This window comes from Sapajus apella, unplaced genomic scaffold (assembly GCF_009761245.1).
Source record: "Sapajus apella isolate SASKATOON/1434 unplaced genomic scaffold, GSC_monkey_1.0 scaffold2, whole genome shotgun sequence".
Taxonomy (NCBI): Eukaryota; Metazoa; Chordata; class Mammalia; order Primates; family Cebidae; genus Sapajus; species Sapajus apella.
In genome coordinates, this window is record NW_022436942.1 from 28634369 (window position 1) to 28654117 (window position 19749).

Genomic DNA, 19749 nt, shown 5'->3' on the forward strand with positions numbered 1-19749 from the left:
ACTTGAATCACTTGATTAAGGAGATGTCTGCAAGCCGTCTTCACTGTAAAGTATTCGAGGAGGAGGTGCCTTGAGACTAGTGCTCATCAAATTTTCAGTTTGTTTATTTATTTAGAAATAGGATCTCACTCTGTCACCCAGGCTAGAGTGCAGTGGTGTGATCTCAGCTGACTGCAACCTCTGCCTCCTGGGCTCAAGTGATCCTCCCGCCTCAGCCTCCTGAGTATTTGGGACTACAGACTCATGCCATCATGCTTGGCTAATTTTTGTATTTTTAGTAGAGATGGGATTTTGCCATGTTGCCCAGGCTGGTCTTGAACTTCTGACCTGAAGCAATCTGCCCACGTTGGTCTCCCAAGTGCTAGGATTACAGGCATGAGCCACCGTGCCTGGTCATGCATTTTTTTTTATCATATCAGTATGGACCCATGGCTTCTATTTTATTCAAATCATAATGAGTTATAATCCACTACTATTTTTTATTTTGATGTTCACAGCTGTCCTCGATTTGGCCAACGAGTCCCTGCAAGTTGGCTTCCGCGTCATTTCCACATATTTCCATCATTCTTCAAGCACTTTCTTGTTTTCTGGCATGAGATATTCTAAGGCTCACCTTGTTCCTTCCTTGCTTCCAGAAATGGAATAGGCATTTCTCCAAGGAGCCCTGATTCCTCAAAGTGCATAACAGTATTAAAAAACAAGACCTGGGCACTAGGGTATCACTGTTCCCAGGCCCTATCAGTGAACAGAACTGGAAAGATATACACATTTACACTATATTTGTCTCTATATCTATCTGTTTATATTGAAAATCATGAATTCACACCAATACCTCCAACTCTAACCTCACACCACAAGATTCACTCTGGTTTTCTTCTTTTCCGTGTTTTAACTCTCTTCTCTGACAGTAAGAAATTTAGCATTCATTATACTCAATATCCTTAAAATGTATCCTTAGTGCATTTATGAATTTGATGGGTTTGCCTGTATGTAACCAATTTCCCAACTCTGCCCAATATTGAGTGCCCTCCACTCAGGCTCTGACATCCCTCAGTGGGTTGTCCCCCACCTGGACACCCTCTTAACCATGTTACATCGCTGGCGTAATATGCTGAACCACTGTCCTCATAGGAAGAACAGAAATTTTTCACTCATTCCACTTCTGTATTCTAAACACCTAGAATAGTGACAGGAACATGGTACATGCTCAATAAATATCAGTTGATCAGATTAATCTCTTGCTGATTATTTAGTATGTTCCTTCCAAGCTAAACATTCTAAGTTTTGTTTTTTTTTTCCCCCTCTTCAAGGCCACACGATTCCAGTACAACGGCTTGCGGATTCCAAGCCACTTCTTGGCTGTGTAAATGCAGCACGTAGACCAGCCATGGGAGGGCAGCAGAGGGCCATTACATAGGTGCAACCTTAGGCTTCAAAATTCTTTGGACCACTCTGATATGAATAAACTCAGAAAGAATCTGAGTTTATGCATGTCGGGATACCCTGAGGTGTACAAAGGATGAGTCAAGGTAAGGGAGAGAGACTTGAAGAGTGACAGCTGAGAAGCAGAGATGTCCAAGGAGTGCCAGGATAACCCAACAACACAGGCTGATTGAGGAAACTGCCAGAGATTAGACCAAGTAGACTGAAGAGGGAAAGCAATGTTTGTTGGAGATTTTGTTTTAGTTTTTGATAAATATTTCTAAATCATAACAACTGTTTTTAATATAATTATGCCCCCTAACCAAATTTCTACTCTTGTTCTGGTAACAGAATAAAAATCAGTATCAACGTTTGATCCTTTTCAAAAGAAACTCAGTTCCTATGTTGGTTGAAATGCAGAGTGACATCCATATGACAACTGAGCTCTTCATGTGGCACTAATTATAACTAAGCCCTGAGCACATTTCTTGCACTTCTATTTAGTGAAGTCATTTAAAAAATATATTTTCTTCAAGTTGCTAAATGGAATTACTAAAAATTACAATCAGGAGTATTTTCTACTCTTTTAGCTTAATATTATTTTTTATATTTACCTCCATGCTTAAAAATATTAGACTTATATTGCTTCTTCTTGATTTTTCCATTTTAAGATACCGACTTTCCACTATGGAAGTTAAAGATTAAACGCTACTTCCTCCTCCTTCATCCCCATCACGGTACCCTTCTCCAAAGCCCATCCTTCCAAATGTAAATTCTATTTTTGGGGGGCGGGGGGAGTGATCAATACTCAGTATTTATGTAACCATAAATACAATTACTTTCTTTTTTTGCATAACATTTTGTTTTCCCTATAATTAATAGCTGCATAATTCTTACAGCTGCTTAGTTTTCTGTTTGCCTGTCATGAGTTACACTCCCAAACCCTAGGTCAAATCTCCTCTCGAGGCTTCAATGCCAGCTAGAATTTTATCAATTCCATCCCTCTGAAGCAGTGTCTCCCAAAGATTTCTGACCGACTCCAAACTGGTTGCGTTGCAGTCTATGTCTGTACACAGCTTTTGTCCCGGGGCTCTTTCAGCATCATCCTGGGATTTTATTATTTTGTGTTTCATAATTATATTTCCTGTATTTCATAATTTCCTCCTTCTTGATTATTCTCTCATTTTGGTGGATCAGATCTAGAGGATCTTCCTGGAGGTACTGGGAAAAGTAAGACAGGTACTATTTTGTGTGTGTAGTGATTTAACACGTCTGAAACTATTCTAGTCACACACTCGATTGGTAGTTGTACGAATACTGAAGACTAAACTGGAAGTAACTTTCCCTCAGAGTTTTGAAGACAGTACCGTATGGCTTCCTAGATTCTAATGATTCTATCGAGCAATCTGCAGCCACTCTGGATTCCAGCCTTTATAACTCGGAAGGGTGTGGATCTCTTTATCCTCGACGTGCGGAAAATTCACAATGATATGTCTTGAGGTGGATGATTTAATATTTGTGCTGGGTGCTTGGTAGGATCTTCCAGGGTGAATTCATATCCTTAACATCTGGACAACTTTCTTATGTCATTTATTGATTATTTCCTTCCTTCCAATTTTTCTGGTTTGAAACTTCTGGGCTGGTTTTGTGATGTGACTGCAGCAACCACGCGCGTGCGCAGTGTGCACTGCGTGTGCACACGCGAGCCCGTTGCGCCTGCGCACGGCGCTGCCGTCGCCCCTCCTTCCGTTGCGCTCTCCACCTGCGCGGAGTTGAAAGGCCTTCAGGAAAGCCGTCAGCCAGGGCAGTTGACGGTTACTCAGCGCCACGAGCCCTACTAACTCCTCCTCGCTCGGCGAGAAACTCTCCGCCTGGGCCCGCGTGAGAGGAGCGCAGCCTCTGAGGGGAGCGGCGACCCCGCCAGCCCCGGTCTCTTTCCCAGGCGGCGGCGGCGGCTTCTTCCGTGGGACAATATGTTCAAGAGAATGGCCGAATTTGGGCCTGACTCCGGCGGGAGAGTAAAGGTCAGTGTCCGACCCGCGCCCCTTCCGGGGTGGTTCTTCCGCCCCGTTCCTCCCTGCGCGGCGCGGGGAGGGCCCTCTGGGTTTTTTTCGCGCCTTCTCTCCTGCGATTTGAACCATGGTTTCAAGGCGGAGAACGAGTCAAAGCCGGCGTTCATTGGGCCCCAACTTCCTCGCGTCATTGCCAACTCCCATCCCCGCCAAAACACAAACAGATCCGTGGTGGCTTGGGGAAACCTAGGCATGGCTGCTGAGGAAACCGGCCACTCCGAGGGCTGGGAAAGCTCGGCTTGGTGCACATTCGCTACAAACCTAGGTTATTGGTAAAGCGGTGACAACACACACCTGGTGTAAAGATAACAGTATCTGTAGCAGGCAGGGCGCGGTGGCTCACGCCTGTAATCCCAGCATTTTGGGAGGCCGAGGCGGGCTGATCACGTGGTCAGGAGTTCAAGACCAGCCTGGCCAATATGGTGACACCCCCATCTCTACTAAAAATACAAAAATTAGCCAGGCTTGGTGACGCGCGTTTGTGTTCCCAGCTACTCGGAAGACTGAGGCAGAAGAATCGCTTGAACCTGGGAGTCGGAGGTTGCAGTGAGCTGATATAGGGCCACTGCACTCCGGCCTGGGCGACAGAGGGAGACTCTGTCTCCAATCAATCAATCAATCAATCGACTCTGTCTCAACTAACTAACTGTAGCAAATAGTCGCTGAGCGCTTACCTGCAGTATTTCCAAGCGATAACTGAGGCACCAAGGTGGAGGAAAGCTAAGAAAATTTGCCGGAATTCACATTGCTCACAAAGCCCCAAAGCAAGAGCCTAACAGTGTGCGTGGCACATAGGGAACATTCAGTAAATGTCAACTTCTGTTTTTGATGAAATTTTCATAGAGCCTATCGTAATGTTTTGACATTGTGACATTTATTTTTCTCGCACTTTCCCACATCCTCTGGCATGTTAATTTTTAAGGCAGGACCCACTGGCTCCTGATAAAACAACTATTGTACCCTCGATTTTTATTTATAGAGGAAAGGATATTTTCTTTAAAAAGAATCACCCACTTTTTTCTGTTCTTTTTTTTTATTCCCTTCTAACATGCTGCTGGAAGAATCACCCACTTTTGTACCAAAATAGTTAATCTGTAGGTTTTTAAAATCCTTATCTGTGCCATATTTTTACATAATTATTATTACATTTGACTGCAGGCAGGGTCTCCGTTACCCAGGCTGGAGTCCTTTGCCTGGTCATACTTCACTGCAGCCACAAACTCCTGGGCTCAAGCGATCCTCTCGCCTCAACCTCCCGAGTAGCTAGGGCTTCAGACGGGAGGCACACTGCCAGCGAGAAATTGGGGATTTATTTCTCTTTGCTGATTGTTAATTCGTTCTTTCAGCCATCTTTTTCCAATTTAGCTTAGTTTCATCTAGGTAGAAATCTTGACAAGTGATTTTCCTTTTCATCGTTGATGACCTCTGCAAGTTCGTAGCAGCACCTTAGCAGCTATGGGATCTATTATACCCTCCCAGTGTCAGCGCCCTTGTACTCATTCGATCAAGCCTTCAAGTTGAAGCCCAATCTGTGGTTCCCACAAAAGTGTCATCAGTAGCACTGTGATTTTAAGTTCTCATGCAAACTGCTTGCCTTCTTCCGAACTAACTTTAGGTTTATAGGTGTTGGATGTTGGAGTAGTTAATCAGCCACGAAGTTTCTCCATTTTCGTTCACTGGTTTTCTTCATTTCTTTTTCTTTTTCTCTTTTTTTTTTTGAGACAGAGTCTCTGTCTTCCAAGCTGGAATGCAGTGGTGCGATCTCGGCCTACTGCAACCTGTACTTCCCAGGTTCAAGCGATTCTTCTGCCTCAGCCCACCAAATAGCTGAGACTACAGGTGTGTACCACCATGCCCAGCTAATGTCTTGGTATTTTTTAGTAGAGGCGGAGTTTCGTCATGTTGGCCAGGCGGGTCTCGAATGCCTGACCTCAGGTGATCCACCCGCCTCAGCCTCCCGAAGTGCTGGGATTACAGGCATGAGCCACTGCCCCTGGCTGCTTTTCTCCATTTCTTCTTGTTAATTACATTTGCCCAGCACTTTTCACATGTGATAAATCTTGCTCTTTGTCCTTCAGATACATTTCTGCAGTTGAGCCATTGGTTTCAGATTCATGTGCAACATTCAGTATTTTCACTTCAGTTGAAACTTTTTTTCTTTTCCATCATAATCTGTCAATACTCACTGCCTTTGCACTTACCAGATATAAGAAATATGCATGTTAAACTAAGAACAAATGTAGCAAACATGTCATCAGCCAGTGTTTACCAAGCTTCAGTCATCCAAGTGCCACTTGGCCATTTTTGCTATGTCTGAATCCAACTGTAATATTTATTTTAACATTTACATTTAAATCAATTTAATTTTTTTTTTTTTTTTTTTTGACTTTGAGATGGAGTTTTGTTTTTGTTACCCAGGCTGGAGTGCAATGGCGCGATCTCGGCTCACTGCAACCTCCGCCTCCTGGGTTCAGGCAATTCTCCTGCCTCAGCCTCCTGAGTAGCTGGGATTACAGGCACACACCACCATGCCCAGCTAATTTTTTGTATTTTTAGTAGAGACGGGGTTTCACCATGTTGACCAGGATGGTCTCGATCTCTTGACCTCGTGATCTACCCGCCTCGGCCTCCCAAAGTGCTGGGATTATAGGCGTGAGCCACCGCGCCCGGCCAAAATCAATTTAATTTTTAAAAGCCTCTAAGTGTTCATGTTTTTGAAATTATAGGGTTGTTGTAATTGTTGAGACGGTCTCACTTTGTTGCCCAAGGCTGGAGTGCAGTGGCATGATCTTGGCTCACTGCAGTCTCTGCCTCCCAGGTTCAAGCAATTCCTGCCTCACCCTCCCAAGGAGCTGGGATTACAGATGCCTGCCACCACACCTGGCTATTTTTGTATTTTTAGAAAAGATGGGGTTTTGCCATGTTGGCTAGGCTGGTCTCAAACCCCTGACCTCAGGTGATCCACCTGCCTCAGTGAAATTGTAGGTTTTAATTTCTAGTTACAGTTTTCTTTTTTTAAATACTGATTAAACACATAAGTAAAAAAGTGAAAAATGTTTGACCTTTATTCCACCTCTCACAAATTGCTGTTAATATTTATGCTATACTTTGAGAAACACTGCCACAGGCTGGGTGATAAAGGCATTACCACAGGTGATGCCAGTCAGAATTGGCAAATTTTATTTTAATGCCTAGCTTTCGGTGTTTAAGTAAAAGGCCTTTTGCATTTCTTTTAACAAAACTCTCAAAGTGCTTTACTTGGTAACTTAAATAAAAACATTTTCACAGAGGGAACATTGTAATTCTGTTGTTTTTTTTGTATTAATATGAAATGAGGATAAGTGTCTGATTTGAGAGAAATCCTGTGAGCAAACTATAGATTGTTATTCTTTAAAACAGGTTTTCAGAGCTCTTATTCTGCTTATTTAGGTAATGGTACAATATTCATTGATTTTAAAATTATTTTTCTTTTAGGGGGTTACTATTGTTAAACCAATAGTTTATGGTAATGTTGCTCGGTATTTTGGAAAGAAAAGAGAAGAAGATGGGCACACTCATCAGTGGACAGTATATGTAAAACCATATAGAAATGAGGTAGGCACTCGTTTTTTTCTGTAACCGTTTTGCTTAAAGTTGTCCGTAATTTGTTTTGCCCAAAGATAACCTGTAATTTTTAATAGTAACTTTCTGATTATAAAATTGGCCCATTGTAGGAATGTTGTCAAAAAGTTTTTGAAAAAAATAGAGAACTGTCATCTTCATAAAATAGTAGAAACCAATTTTCCAAAAGTGTTTTTTAATTAAAATTAAGGTAACAAGAACTATTATGGTATAAATACAGTACAAGTACACCTTCCTAACATCATATCTCAAATTAATATAGTATTTAATCAGGAGTTTCAGGAATAAGCAGCTAATCCTTAAAGTGATAATGTGGTAGTAAGACCATCAAAGAATGTGAAAGATAGCACTGCTGTGTCATCTGATTGCTGGTAATTTTGTTTCATTGCTGAATCTTCTTTAACAGATATTTATTGAGTGAGTAAATTATTCCTCTATTTAAAACCCTTCAAAGTCCACCCAAAAACTTGCATATGAACGTTGATACCAGCATTATTCATAATAGCCAAAAGGAGGAAACAACCCACGTGTCTATCAGCTGATGAATGGATAAATAAAATGTAGTATTTCCATACAATTGAATATTATCAGGCAATAAAAAGTAAAGTACTGATACATGCTACTATGTGATGGAACTTGAAAGTGTTATGCTAAGTAAAAGAAGGAGATATTAAAAAGGCGACATATTATATACTTTTATTTATATGAAATGTCCAGAAGGGGCAAATCCATAGACAAAGAAAATAGATAAGTGGTTGCCAGTAGGTGGCAAGGAACGGTATTCGAGTAAGTGCTAATGGATATGGCTTTCTTTTATGTGATAAAAATATTCTACAATTGTAGTTATGAGACTCTGTAAATATAAAAACCATTGGCTAGGCGAAGTGGCTCATTCCTGTAATCCCAGCACTTTGGGAGGCCCAAGTGGGAGGATTACTTGAGCCCAGGAGAGTGAGACCAGACAGGCAACATAGTAAGACTCCATTGCTAAAGAAAGAATAAAAGAAGATATCATTACAGTAAGATTCCAGTTTATTTTTTAAATAATAAAGTTAGATATCAATGTAGATAAAAGCACATTTAGAAATTTCTAAAAGTAAATTAAAAAGTTAATAAGCATTACTATTGAACATGAGTTATTGTTTTGCATTTTTTATTCTTCTATAATGAGTTATATTTTTAAAAGCCACTTTTGCCAACAGAAGCCCTTTTATGTGCCATAAGTAATGAAAATTCTCTGTACTTCAAAATAAAATCAAGAAAAAGAAGAGTTTTTGTATTCAATGGTCTTATATTGCTTTAAATTTGTTGTCCTTAGCTTTATGTAATATAATTTTTTTTTTTTTTTGAGACGGACTTTCTCTCTTGCTGCCCAGGCTGGAGTGCAGTAGCCTGATCTCGGCTTACTGCAACTTCTGCCTCCTAGGTTCAAGCGATTCTCCTGCCTCAACCTCCCAAGTAGCTGGGATTACAGGTGCCCACCACCCTGCCCGGCTAATTTTTTGTATTTTTAGTAGAGATGGGGTTTCACCATGTTGGCCAGGCTGGTCTCAAACTCCTGACCTCATCCTCCTTGGCCTCCCAAACTGCTGGAATTACAAGCATGAGCCACCATGCCTGGCCTATGTAATGTAATTTTATTCTTTGAAATTGACTATAGATTTGCCTTGGTTTATACGATTATTTCTGTAACAGTCCCAGATATGTACTGTTGTTTTAATGGAAAAAAATCAAAATTGATTTAGAGTATTATCTGTAGAGGTATATAAAAACAAGGTTTGCAAAAAAAAAAAAAAAGTGAATCAGGGACATGTATTTTTATATATTACACATTATGAAAGAATTCAACACAGTCTTCCTTTGTTTTTGTTTTTCAAAAAAAGCAAAATAACTTCTCAGGTATAATTCATGTTTTTTAGAAAATTAGGTTCTATAAAATTTGAGGGGAAGTATGTTTTTTTAAAATTAGGTACGTATGTTTAGTGTATTTTTTTTCCTAGTTTTCATATGTAGGTCATAAAACTAATTAATTCCTTATATTTTAGGATATGTCAGCATATGTGAAGAAAATCCAGTTTAAATTACATGAAAGCTATGGCAATCCTTTAAGAGGTACAATATAGTCTTTTGATACACAATATCCAAAGTTAAAAACAGCTAGGAAACTAAACTGATAATTTACATTGTTTTCTCTCTTTAGTTGTTACTAAGCCTCCATATGAAATTACTGAAACAGGATGGGGTGAATTTGAAATAATCATCAAAATATTTTTCATTGATCCCAATGAAAGACCCGTAAGTAGCATTAATCTTTGTAAATATAAAATAGATTTCTTAGTAAATGTGAAAATGTAGTAATACTTATTGAATAGTGTTCATTCACATGTGTTTTATGTAAATTATGGCACAGTGTATCTTGACATGAGTTAAGCTTTTCATTTTTAAGTGAAGTACTTTTCAAAATCCTTTTTTTTTTTTCCCCAAGTATGGGAAGAAATAATCTGAACATATATTGGAAAGAAACCAGGGAAATCAGATAATCACTGCAGCAAAAAAAAAAAATTAAAACTGTTACTTTCATTTGGTTGTTAGTAATAAACAAATTGAGCCCATATGCTGTGTAAAATGGTTTTTATAGTTTTTGCTAAACACCAAGAAATAGTTTTTTGCTTTTTTAAGCTGTCATCGGTACTAGTGCTTTATATTATATCTTATTTATGAGTCTTTATTTTTTATAACCACTGGCTTTTTCATCTTTTGATCTCTTCTTATCAGATTGTTGCTTGATAATGAAAAAGTCCCTCCAGACTTTTCAGGCTTTTGCTTTCATCCTTAGCAACTTTGTTAGGTTGTAATATCCTCATTTTAGAGATCAGGATACCAAGGCTTAGAGGTCAAATCACTGCTCAGAAACATTCAGTTAATTATGGTAGAGCTAGTTTTTGAACCCAGATATTTGCATTCATACCTTTTTCTAGTATTTTTTTCTTTTGGGTAAAACCACTAAGCCTTTTTTTTTTTTTTTTTTAAACTATAGGGTCGAAACTTGGTAATGGCTCTCACATTCCACATATATGGCTGGGGTTTAACTCCAATTTCAAGGCTTTAACATTCAACACCATTAATTTTATCTCGTTAGAATCACATCATTCTTTTATCACCAAACATTTACATTTTAATGATCAGATTATGTTTTTTAAACTGTAGGTATTTTTATTAAAGGAGCTAAATATCACCTGGGCCAGCATTTCAGCAAACTAATTCCTAACTGGCTGCATCAGAAACACCTGAGGTGCTTGCTTATTTATTTATTTTTGGTGAGGTGCTTTTTAAAAATTCAAACTCCCAGGCCTCACCTTTTGGAGAGTCTGATTCAGTGGGTTTGGAATGGGGCCAGTACCCGAGGTTATTTTGATGCACAGTGAGATTTGGGACCCATTGACTTAGGCTGACTCTTCTCTTCCTATGTAGGAATTTATTTAAGGCAATCTCTCAAATGAGTATCTCATTTGGGCTTGCATATCTCCAATATGGAGAATTATGCCACTAAGTAAAACACCCCTATTCAAGATTGGGGTAATTTTAGTTTTAAGAAAGGTGTACTTCATGTTACGCTTCCTGAACTTTTTACTGATTACTATTCATACATTAGTTTTCTTTTCTCATGAGTAAACATCCATAGCCCCTTTAAAAGTTGTTCATGTTTTCATGTGATGAAGTTTTTAGATTTCCTACCATCCATGTTGCCCTTCAGGAAAACACACTAATGTTATATTTTGTTTGGCAATGTTTTTTTCTTTTGAGACAGAGTTACACACTGTTGCCCAGGCTGGTGTGCAATAGCATAAACATGACACACTGCAGCGCCCATCTCCTGGGCTCAAACAATCCTTCTGCCTCAGACTCCTTAGTAGATGGGATCACAGGTGCCTGCCACCACGCTCAGCTAATTTTTTATTTTCTGTAGAGATGGGGGCTTGCCATGTTGCTCAGGCTGATCTCAAATTTCTGGACACAAGCAGTCCTGTCACCTTGCCATCCCAACATGCTAGGTAGGATTACAACGTGAGCCACCATGAACGGCCAAGAAATTATTAAATATAATGTCTGCTATTTGCAAGATACTGTTTAAGGGATTGAGAAGGATACTAAGATGAGACACTGACCTTAATGAGAATAGTTTATTAGGGAAAATAAACTATAGAATTTAGCAGATGTTGACAGGGAGAGAGAAGCAGCCCATGATGGTACTAGAGCAGAAGCTCTTTTTAACTTTGTAAGATTGCTCCGTTTTCATTTTTGAGAATATGCTGCCTTACCTCCCTGTCTCCTCATCTGTTATCCCCATCCCCAGTTGGAAAATAAATCTATGAAAGAAATCAATATATCCTATAACCTCATTATGAGACAGCTCTCGAAGTCAATCTTAGAAGGTAAAATAATATAACCTACGGCACTGCTGTAGTGATTAATGTATTGAATAGGTTCCCATATAGATCTACATAGGCCTGAATTTTATTTCTTAAGAAGTATTATAGTGTTTTTTAGTATAATTAGACAATTGTATTTTTTGAATAGTTGGCTCTTATAGAAAATGTCAAATGAAGGTTTATTTAAAATATATAAGAAAGACAACTTGGTTGGAAGGTAAATTGTGATTTACTTCTGTTACGCAGTAACATATTATACAGATCAAGCCACTATAAAAAGAATTGTTGTTTCTAAAAGCAAAATGCCAAATTGAGTTTTCATTCCTAGAAATAGGGATTTCTAGGCAAGTATAGGCAGTTTCATTGTTCTAAGAATTTTCAAATACCACTCAAAATCAAGGACATCTGTCTTGAAATGTTTTTATTGCCTATATCGGCATGAATGCCTCTGAAAGTCCAAATAATAAATTTAGGGAAGGACAGTTTTATGATGTAATTGTAAGAACTTTTAATTATAAAAGTCAAGTGTGCACCTGGTTTTGAAAGAAGATTTTTGAAATAAGTGCAATTCTTCTGTATTAGTTTTCTCGTACCACAAACTGGGTGGATTAAAACAACAGAAATTTATTCCCACATATCTGAAGGCTAGAAGTCTGAAATCAAGGTGTTGCCCTTTAGGGGAGCATCTTTCCTTGCCTCTTCCAGCCCCAGATGTTCCTTGGCTATTGGCAATATAATTCTGATATCTTCCTTCATTGTCACATGGCCTTATCTTTCTCCCTGGTCTCTGTGTCTTCTTCTTTTATAAGGCCACCATTCATATTGGATTATACTCCACCCTAAATGACTTTATCTTAATTATACCTGCAAAGACCCTGTTTCCAAATAATGTCACATCCACAGGAACTAAGAATTAGGACTTCATATCTTTTGTGTGCATTTGTAGTCCCAGTTATTTGGGAGGCTGAAGCAGGAGAATCATTTGAGCTTGGGAGTTCAAGACCAGCCTGGGCAACATAATGAGACCCCCATCTCGAAACAAAACATAGCTTTTGCAGGGAGGTCACAATTCAGCCCATACCATCTTCTTTCTCCCATTTTTGACCCCTTGTCCAAGAAAACCACTTTTTAACAGTTACCTGTTTTGAGTTCGTCTAGAAATTACTCACTCCTATGCATCTCATATATTTAAATCCCTAATACTGGATTTCTCGACTTTAGATAGTATCTTTCAGGGCCTAATGATTACAGATCATTTTCTTCCTTTTTCTTCTTCTTTCCAAGTTTCTTTTTTTCATTTTGCTGAAGGAATTTCTTTAGAAAGGATACCTGAGAAACAAACTTTCAGAGCCATTGGCCATCTGAAATGTTCTTATTTTTTCTTCATACTTCATTGTTGGGGTGAAAAATACTAGGCACTAAAGGTAGATAGGCTTTCTTGTCTAGAGTGGAGGGAGAAGGGAAGGTCCAAAAGCCCAGCTACCTTATAGCATTCTTGACTTTGATACTTGCCAACTCTGAACCTGGAGCACTGTAGAGCTCCTGGGAGCTCTGGCTCCCACCTCTGAGGCAATTTTCTTAAGTTTTCTGGCTGTGGTTTTTCTCTGTTACTGTTTATTATCCTGCTTGGTAGTCTTATCTGCTTTCTGTCTGTTCTAGAAATTTGTCAAATTATTTGCTTTAAATAATTTGATACATAATTCATGCTCTCATTTTGTATATTGTCTGTCTTTACTGTTACTTTAGTAGAATTCTGTGTATTTCCTTCCTCGCTTTTCTGTATTCTTAGTGTATCGTCTTGGGCATAGAAGATGTCCTTTAAGTAGGATACTTCTGCTTGCTGAGCCATGTCCAGGGAAATCTGACATTCTGTTAATTGAGCTAGATTGTCTTTATGGGGAATGGATGGTGCTTGTTTAAATTCAGTTGCAAGGAATTTTATATTTTCTGACTTTTTCAGTGTACCCTTCCTTGCTCCCTATTTCGTGACTTTTTGAAGAACAGCATTCTCTCACAATGATTTTAGCTAACTTTTTGGAAAATTATTTGAGGTTTTCACAACTTCAACAAGAACTCTGATGTTTTCCCAACTAGATTTTGTTTTGCTAAAATAATCACACATTGTGCTTTGAAGCTTTTCCCTTGATGTCTTACTGTACCTGTTTTTAAGTATTTGAAGACATGTTGCTCTTCTCAAAGTGAATTGTCACTGACTTTTAATTTATTTATTATGTCATTTACGTAATAATCTTATAGATCCCCAAAGAAATTATCTTGCCCTCACTGAACTTTTTCATTCCTTTTAAAAGTATCAAATCTTTTATTCCCCACGGTAAATTTGTAAACTCTAATCTTCAAAAGCAGTTGTCACAATTAACCGACTTATGTAAGTAAAAGAATTCATGTTTCAGTGATTTATCAGTTTAATTTCCATAGTTTTATCTTGTGCTACTTTTATAGTTTCTTCCCTAGAGATTCTTGAACAGATTTTTAATTACACTTTTCAGAATATTCATGTTAAGTAGATACGAATGTATCTAATAGGAAAATAAAGGTACAGAAAGTTTGGGTGATTTGCTGTAATAAGTTGCAATTGAAACAAGATCATGAGTTTGACATGTATACATTTATTCCAGTCTCTAATTCAGTTAAAAGACAGTGTCTTGTGATGATAAAAACCATTGCACAGATGTGACATCTCTTTTTATTTCGCAGGTAACCCTTTATCATTTGCTAAAGCTGTTTCAGTCGGACACCAATGCAATGCTGGGGAAAAAGACAGTGGTTTCAGAGTTCTATGATGAAATGGTAAGAAGATTTTATAATGATAGTTTTAAAACTATTTGAAGTGGAGAACTTTGAAGTTACTGGGTTTTTGTTCATTCTGTCCCATTAGATATTTCAAGACCCAACAGCAATGATGCAACAATTATTGACAACATCACGTCAGCTAACATTAGGAGCCTACAAGCATGAAACGGAATGTAAGTGCCATATATTCATAATTCTGAAAAATATCGTATTCTGTAATGGTGAAAGGATTGTATGTGCATGTGTCTTTATAATAGAATGATTTATAATCATACAATTAGTACCTTTTAAACTTTAAAAACAATGATACAGGTAAGTTTTTTGGGTGTTAAAAACAAGATGTGTATTACAGTAGAACATGTAATAAGGATGTTTTAAATTGTTCCCAAGTACCCTACTTTCTTTTTTTTTCTTTTTAAATTAATTAGTTATACTTAAGGTTCTGGGGTACATGTGCAGAATGTGCAGTTTTGTTACATAGGTATACACATGCCCTGATGGTTTGCTCTATCTATCACCTTGTTATCTATGTTAGGTATTTCTCCTAATGCTAACCCTTCCCAGTCCTCCCACCTCCTGCTATCCTTCCCCTATCCCCTACCCCCTGACAGGCCCTGGTGTGTGATGTTCCCCCTCGCCCCCATATCCATGTGTTCTCATTGTTCAACTCTTACGAGTGAGACCATGTGGTGTTTGGTTTTCTGTTCTTGTATCAGTTTGCTAAGAATAATGGTTTCCAGCTTTATCCATTCCTTCCTGCAAAGGACATTAACTCATCCTTTTTTATGGCTGCATAGTATTCCATGGTGTATATGTGCCACATTTTCTTTATCCAGTCTATCTTTGATGGGCATTTGGGTTGGTTCCGAGTCTTTGCTATTATGAACAGTGTTGCAATAAGTACATGTGTAATGTGTCTTTATAATAGAATGATTTATAATCCTTTGGTTATATACCCAGTAATGAGATTGCTGGGTCAAATGGTATTTCTGGTTCTAGATCCTTGGTGAATTGCCACTCTGTCTTCCACAATGCTTAAACTAACTTACACTACCACCAACAGTGTAAAACTGTTCCACACGCTCTCCGGCATCTCTTGTTTCCTGACTTTTTAATGATCACCATTCTAGCTGGTGTGAGATGGTATCTCAGTGTGGTTTTGATTTGCATTTCTCTAATGACCAATGATGATGAGCTTCCTTTCGTATGTTTGTTGGCTGCATAAATGTCTTCTTTTGAAAAGTGTCTATTCATGTCCTTCGCCCACTTTTTGATGGGGTTGTTTTTTTTTTCTTGTAAATTTAAGTTCTTTGTAGATTCTGGATATTAGCCTTTTATCAGATGGGTAGATTGCAAAAATTTTTTCCCATTCTGTTGGTTGCCAGTTCATGCTAAGGATAGTTTCTTTTGCTGTGCAAAAGCTCTGGAGTTTAATTAGATCCCATTTGTCTATTTTGGCTTTTGCTACCATTGCTTTTGGTGTTTTAGTCATTAAGTCCTTGCCCATGCCTATGCCCTGAATGGTGTTGCCTAAGTTTTCTTCTAGGGTTTTTATGGTGTTTGGTCTTATGTTTAAATCTTTAATCCATCTTGAGTTAATTTTTGTATAAGGTGTAAGGAGGGGATCCAGTTTCAGCTTTCTGCATATGACTAGCCAGTTTTCCCAACACTATTTATTAAATAGGGAATCCTTTCCCCACTGCTTTTTTTTGTCAGGTTTATCAAAGATCAGATAGTTGTAGATGTATAGCTTTGTTTCTGAGGCCTCTGTTCTGTTTATTGGTCTATATCTCTGTTTTGGTACCAGTACCATGCTGTTTTGATTGCAGTAGCCTTATAGTATAGTTTAAAGTCAGGTAGCATGATACTTCCAGCTTTGTTTTTTCTTTTTTTATCTTAGGATTGTCTTGGCTATGTGGGCTCTTTTTTGGTTCCATATGGATTTTAAGGTGGTTTTCTCCAATTTTGTGAAGAAAGTCAATGGTAGCTTGATGGGGATAGCGTTGAATCTGTACATTACTTTGGGCAGTATGACCATTTTCACAACATTGATTCTTCCTAACCGTGAGTATGGAATGTTTCTTCCATTTGTTTGTGTCCTCTCTTATTTCCTCGAGCAGTAGTTTGTAGTTCTCCTTGAAGAGGTCCTTCACATCCCTTTTTAGTTGTATTCCTAGTTATTTTATTCTCTTTGTAGCAATTATGAATGGCAGTTCGTTCTTGATTTGGCTCTTTCTAAGTCTGTTATTGGTGTATAGGAATGCTTGTGATTTCTGCACATTGATTTTGTATCCTAAGACTGCTGAAGTTGCTTATCAGCTTAAGGAGATTTTGGGCTGAGACAATGTGGTCCTGTAAATATACAATTATGTCATCTGCAAATAGAGACAATTTCACTTTTTCTTTTCCTAATTGAATATGCTTTATTTCATTTCCTTGCCTGATTGCCCTGGCCAGAACTTCCAATACTATGTTGAAATGGAGTGGTGAGAGAGGGCATCCTTGTCTTATACCAGTTTTCAAAGGCAGTGCTTTCAGTTTTTGCCCATTCAGTATGCTATTAGTTTGTCATAAATAGCTGTTATTATTTTGAGATATGTTCCATTGATACCTAGTTTATTGAGAATTTTTAGCATAAAGGCCAAGTAGCCTACTGTCAAGAAGGGTGAAATACAGCCTGTCACATGCCCTGAAGTATTTTTGTCTATTTTAATTCCCTAATTACATTTAAGCATAGTTTTTCATTAGTCTTGCTTAGCCTGTCATTTTCTGTTTACTAGTCTTTGCTAACAAAGTCTGTATGAAGAACCTTGCAGGACATAATTATACTTTTGTGTACTGTGAACTAGTTTATCTTGTATTTTTGCCAATGTCATTTTACATAGTTTCAGAGAAATGCTCAAGTGTTGACTATCTGACTGCCACATTGATAATTGGTCATAATACAATTTCTCACCAAGCTAACATGGTCTCAGAATCCTGTACACATTGATCCATGCATCTATTCTCAGTTATTTCAATTGGCATTTAATATAAAATCTATTTGTCATCCCTACATTAACATTTATGTCACTGTTTAGTCATTTATTTGATCATTCATTTATTATAATATATAGTGGATACCAGTTGCATGCCAAGCATTGTTCTGGGTGCTAGGTGCTGAAGTTAGAGCAGAGTCCCAATCAGACAAAAAGCTCTATCCTCATGGGCCCTACATTCTAGTGGGAGGAAGATGGGTATTAAGTAAATAGAATAAGCAAGTATAAGGTAATGATTAGGTGCTATGATGAAAAACAGTGGAGCAGGGAGCATCTTTGGTGGGAGGAGATGGCTGGAGTTTTACATACTGATATCAAAAATATCAGTGAGGAAATGCTTTCTGAACATTTGGAGACCTAAAGGAGTAAGGGAATGATCTAAGAGAAGAATGTTATGTGTAGAAGGAGCAGTGAAGATAAAGGCCCTGAGGTAAGAACATGGCTGAGGAACAGCAAGAAGTCCAGTGTGACTAGAGTAGAGTGAACAAGAGGACAATGAGATGAGATCAGAGAGGTTAATAGGGAACTAGGTCATATAGGGACTTGTGGGTAAACTGTAAGGACTTTAAATTATTAAACTGAAATGTGAAGTCATTTGTTGACTTTTGAACAAAGGAATGACACTATTAGATTTAACTTCTTTCAAATGTTTAATTTTGTGGGTATGTAGTAGGTGTATATATTTATTGGGTACATGGGATATTTTGATACAGGCATACAATGTCTAAAAATTACATCCAGGAAATGAGATATTCATCACCTCAAGCGTTTACCCTTTTTGTTACAATCCAAATGTACCCGTTTGGTTATTTTAAAGGTACAGTTACATAATTATTGACTATAGTCACCCTGTTGCACTATCAAATACTTAAATCTTATTCATTCTTTCTATTTTTTGTACCCATAACCATCCCTCACCCACCCACCCACTATCTCTGGTAACCGTCATTTTATCTCTATCTCATGAGTTCATTTTTTGTTGTTGTTGCTGAGACAGAGTCTCACTCTGTTGGCCTGGCTAAAGTACAGTGGCACAATCTCAGCTCACTGCAACCTCCATCTCCCAGGCTCAAGCAATTCTCCTGCCTCAGCCTCCCATGTAGTTGGGATTACAGGCTTGTACCACCACACCTGGCTCATTTTTTTTGTATTTTTAGTAGAGACAGGGTTTCACCATGTTGGCCAAGCTGGTCTTGAACTCCTGACCTCAGGTAATCCACCTGCCTTGGCCTCCCAAAGTGCTGGGATTACAGGCATGAACCACCATGCCCAGATGAGTTGTTTTAATTTTTAGCTCCCACAAATAAGTGAGAATATATTATGTTTGTCTTTCTGTGCCTGGCTTACTTCACTTAACATAATGACCTTCAGTCCCATCCATGTTGTTGCTAATGACAGGGTTTCATTCTTTTTTTTATTGCCCAATTTTTGAATTCTTAATCTCTTCATTGACCTACTGGTCATTCGGAAGCATAATGTGTAAATTCCATGTGTTTGTATAGTTTCCAGAGTTCCTCTTGTGATTGATTTCTAATTTTATTCCATTATAGTCAGAGAAGATACTTCACAATACTTTTTTTTTTTTCTTTAATGTTTTAAGACTTGTTTTGTGGCCTAACATCATATGGTCTTTATCCTTGAGGATGATCCATGAGCTCAGGAGAAGAAAGTGTATTCTGCAGCCATTTGATTAAATGTTCTGTAAATATCTATTAAGTTCATTTGGCCTATTTTGCAGGTTAAGTCCAATGTTACTTTTTGTTAATTTTCTGTCTGATCTGTTCAGTGCTGAAAATTGGATGTTGAAGACTCCAGGTATTATTGTACTGGGGTCTATCTCTCTTAAGCTTTAACAATATTTACTTTATGTATCTGACTGCTTTACTGTTAGGTGCATATATGGTTTACAATTGTTATATCCTCTTGCTGAATTAACTCCTGTATCATTATATAATGACCCTGTCTCTTTTTATAGTTTTTGTTTTGAAGTCTGTTTTGTCTGATGTCAGTATTGCTACTCTTTTTTTGATTTTCAGTTGCAGGCAATATCTCTTTCCATCCCTTTATTTTCAGTCTATGTATGTCTTTATAGGTAAAGTGTGTTTCTTAAAGGCAGCACATCACTGTGTGTTGTTTTTCCATCCATTTAGCCACTCTTACGGCTAAATTTTGATTAGAGACTTTAGTCCATTTACATTCATTGATATTGATGTTTACATTCATTAGTATTGATAAGTAAGGACTTCTGCCATTTTATTTTTCTGATTGTTTGATGGTCCTCTCGTTCTTCTTTCCTTTCTTCCTGTTTTCCTTTTAGTGAAGGTGATTTTCTGTGGTGGTGTGTTTTAATTTCTT

The 19749-nt window shown here is 38.0% G+C and overlaps 1 protein-coding gene across 4 annotated transcripts in view; it reads left to right on the top strand.

Annotated features, from left to right (window-relative positions):
* Positions 1-3126: 3126 nt before the first annotated feature.
* YEATS4 (YEATS domain containing 4) overlaps positions 3127-19749 on the top strand; it is a 92313-nt gene continuing 75690 nt past the window's right edge. For all 4 annotated transcript variants that reach the window (XR_004274104.1, XR_004274105.1, XM_032295267.1 and 1 more), the window contains exons 1-6: positions 3127-3446; positions 6969-7088; positions 9161-9227; positions 9316-9410; positions 14261-14353; positions 14442-14529. Coding sequence is in view for 2 of the 4 variants with exons in the window: in XM_032295267.1 (XP_032151158.1) it covers positions 3396-3446; positions 6969-7088; positions 9161-9227; positions 9316-9410; positions 14261-14353; positions 14442-14529 (514 nt within the window). In the remaining 2 variants the exon portion in view is untranslated. The remainder of the gene's footprint in view (positions 3447-6968; positions 7089-9160; positions 9228-9315; positions 9411-14260; positions 14354-14441; positions 14530-19749) is intronic.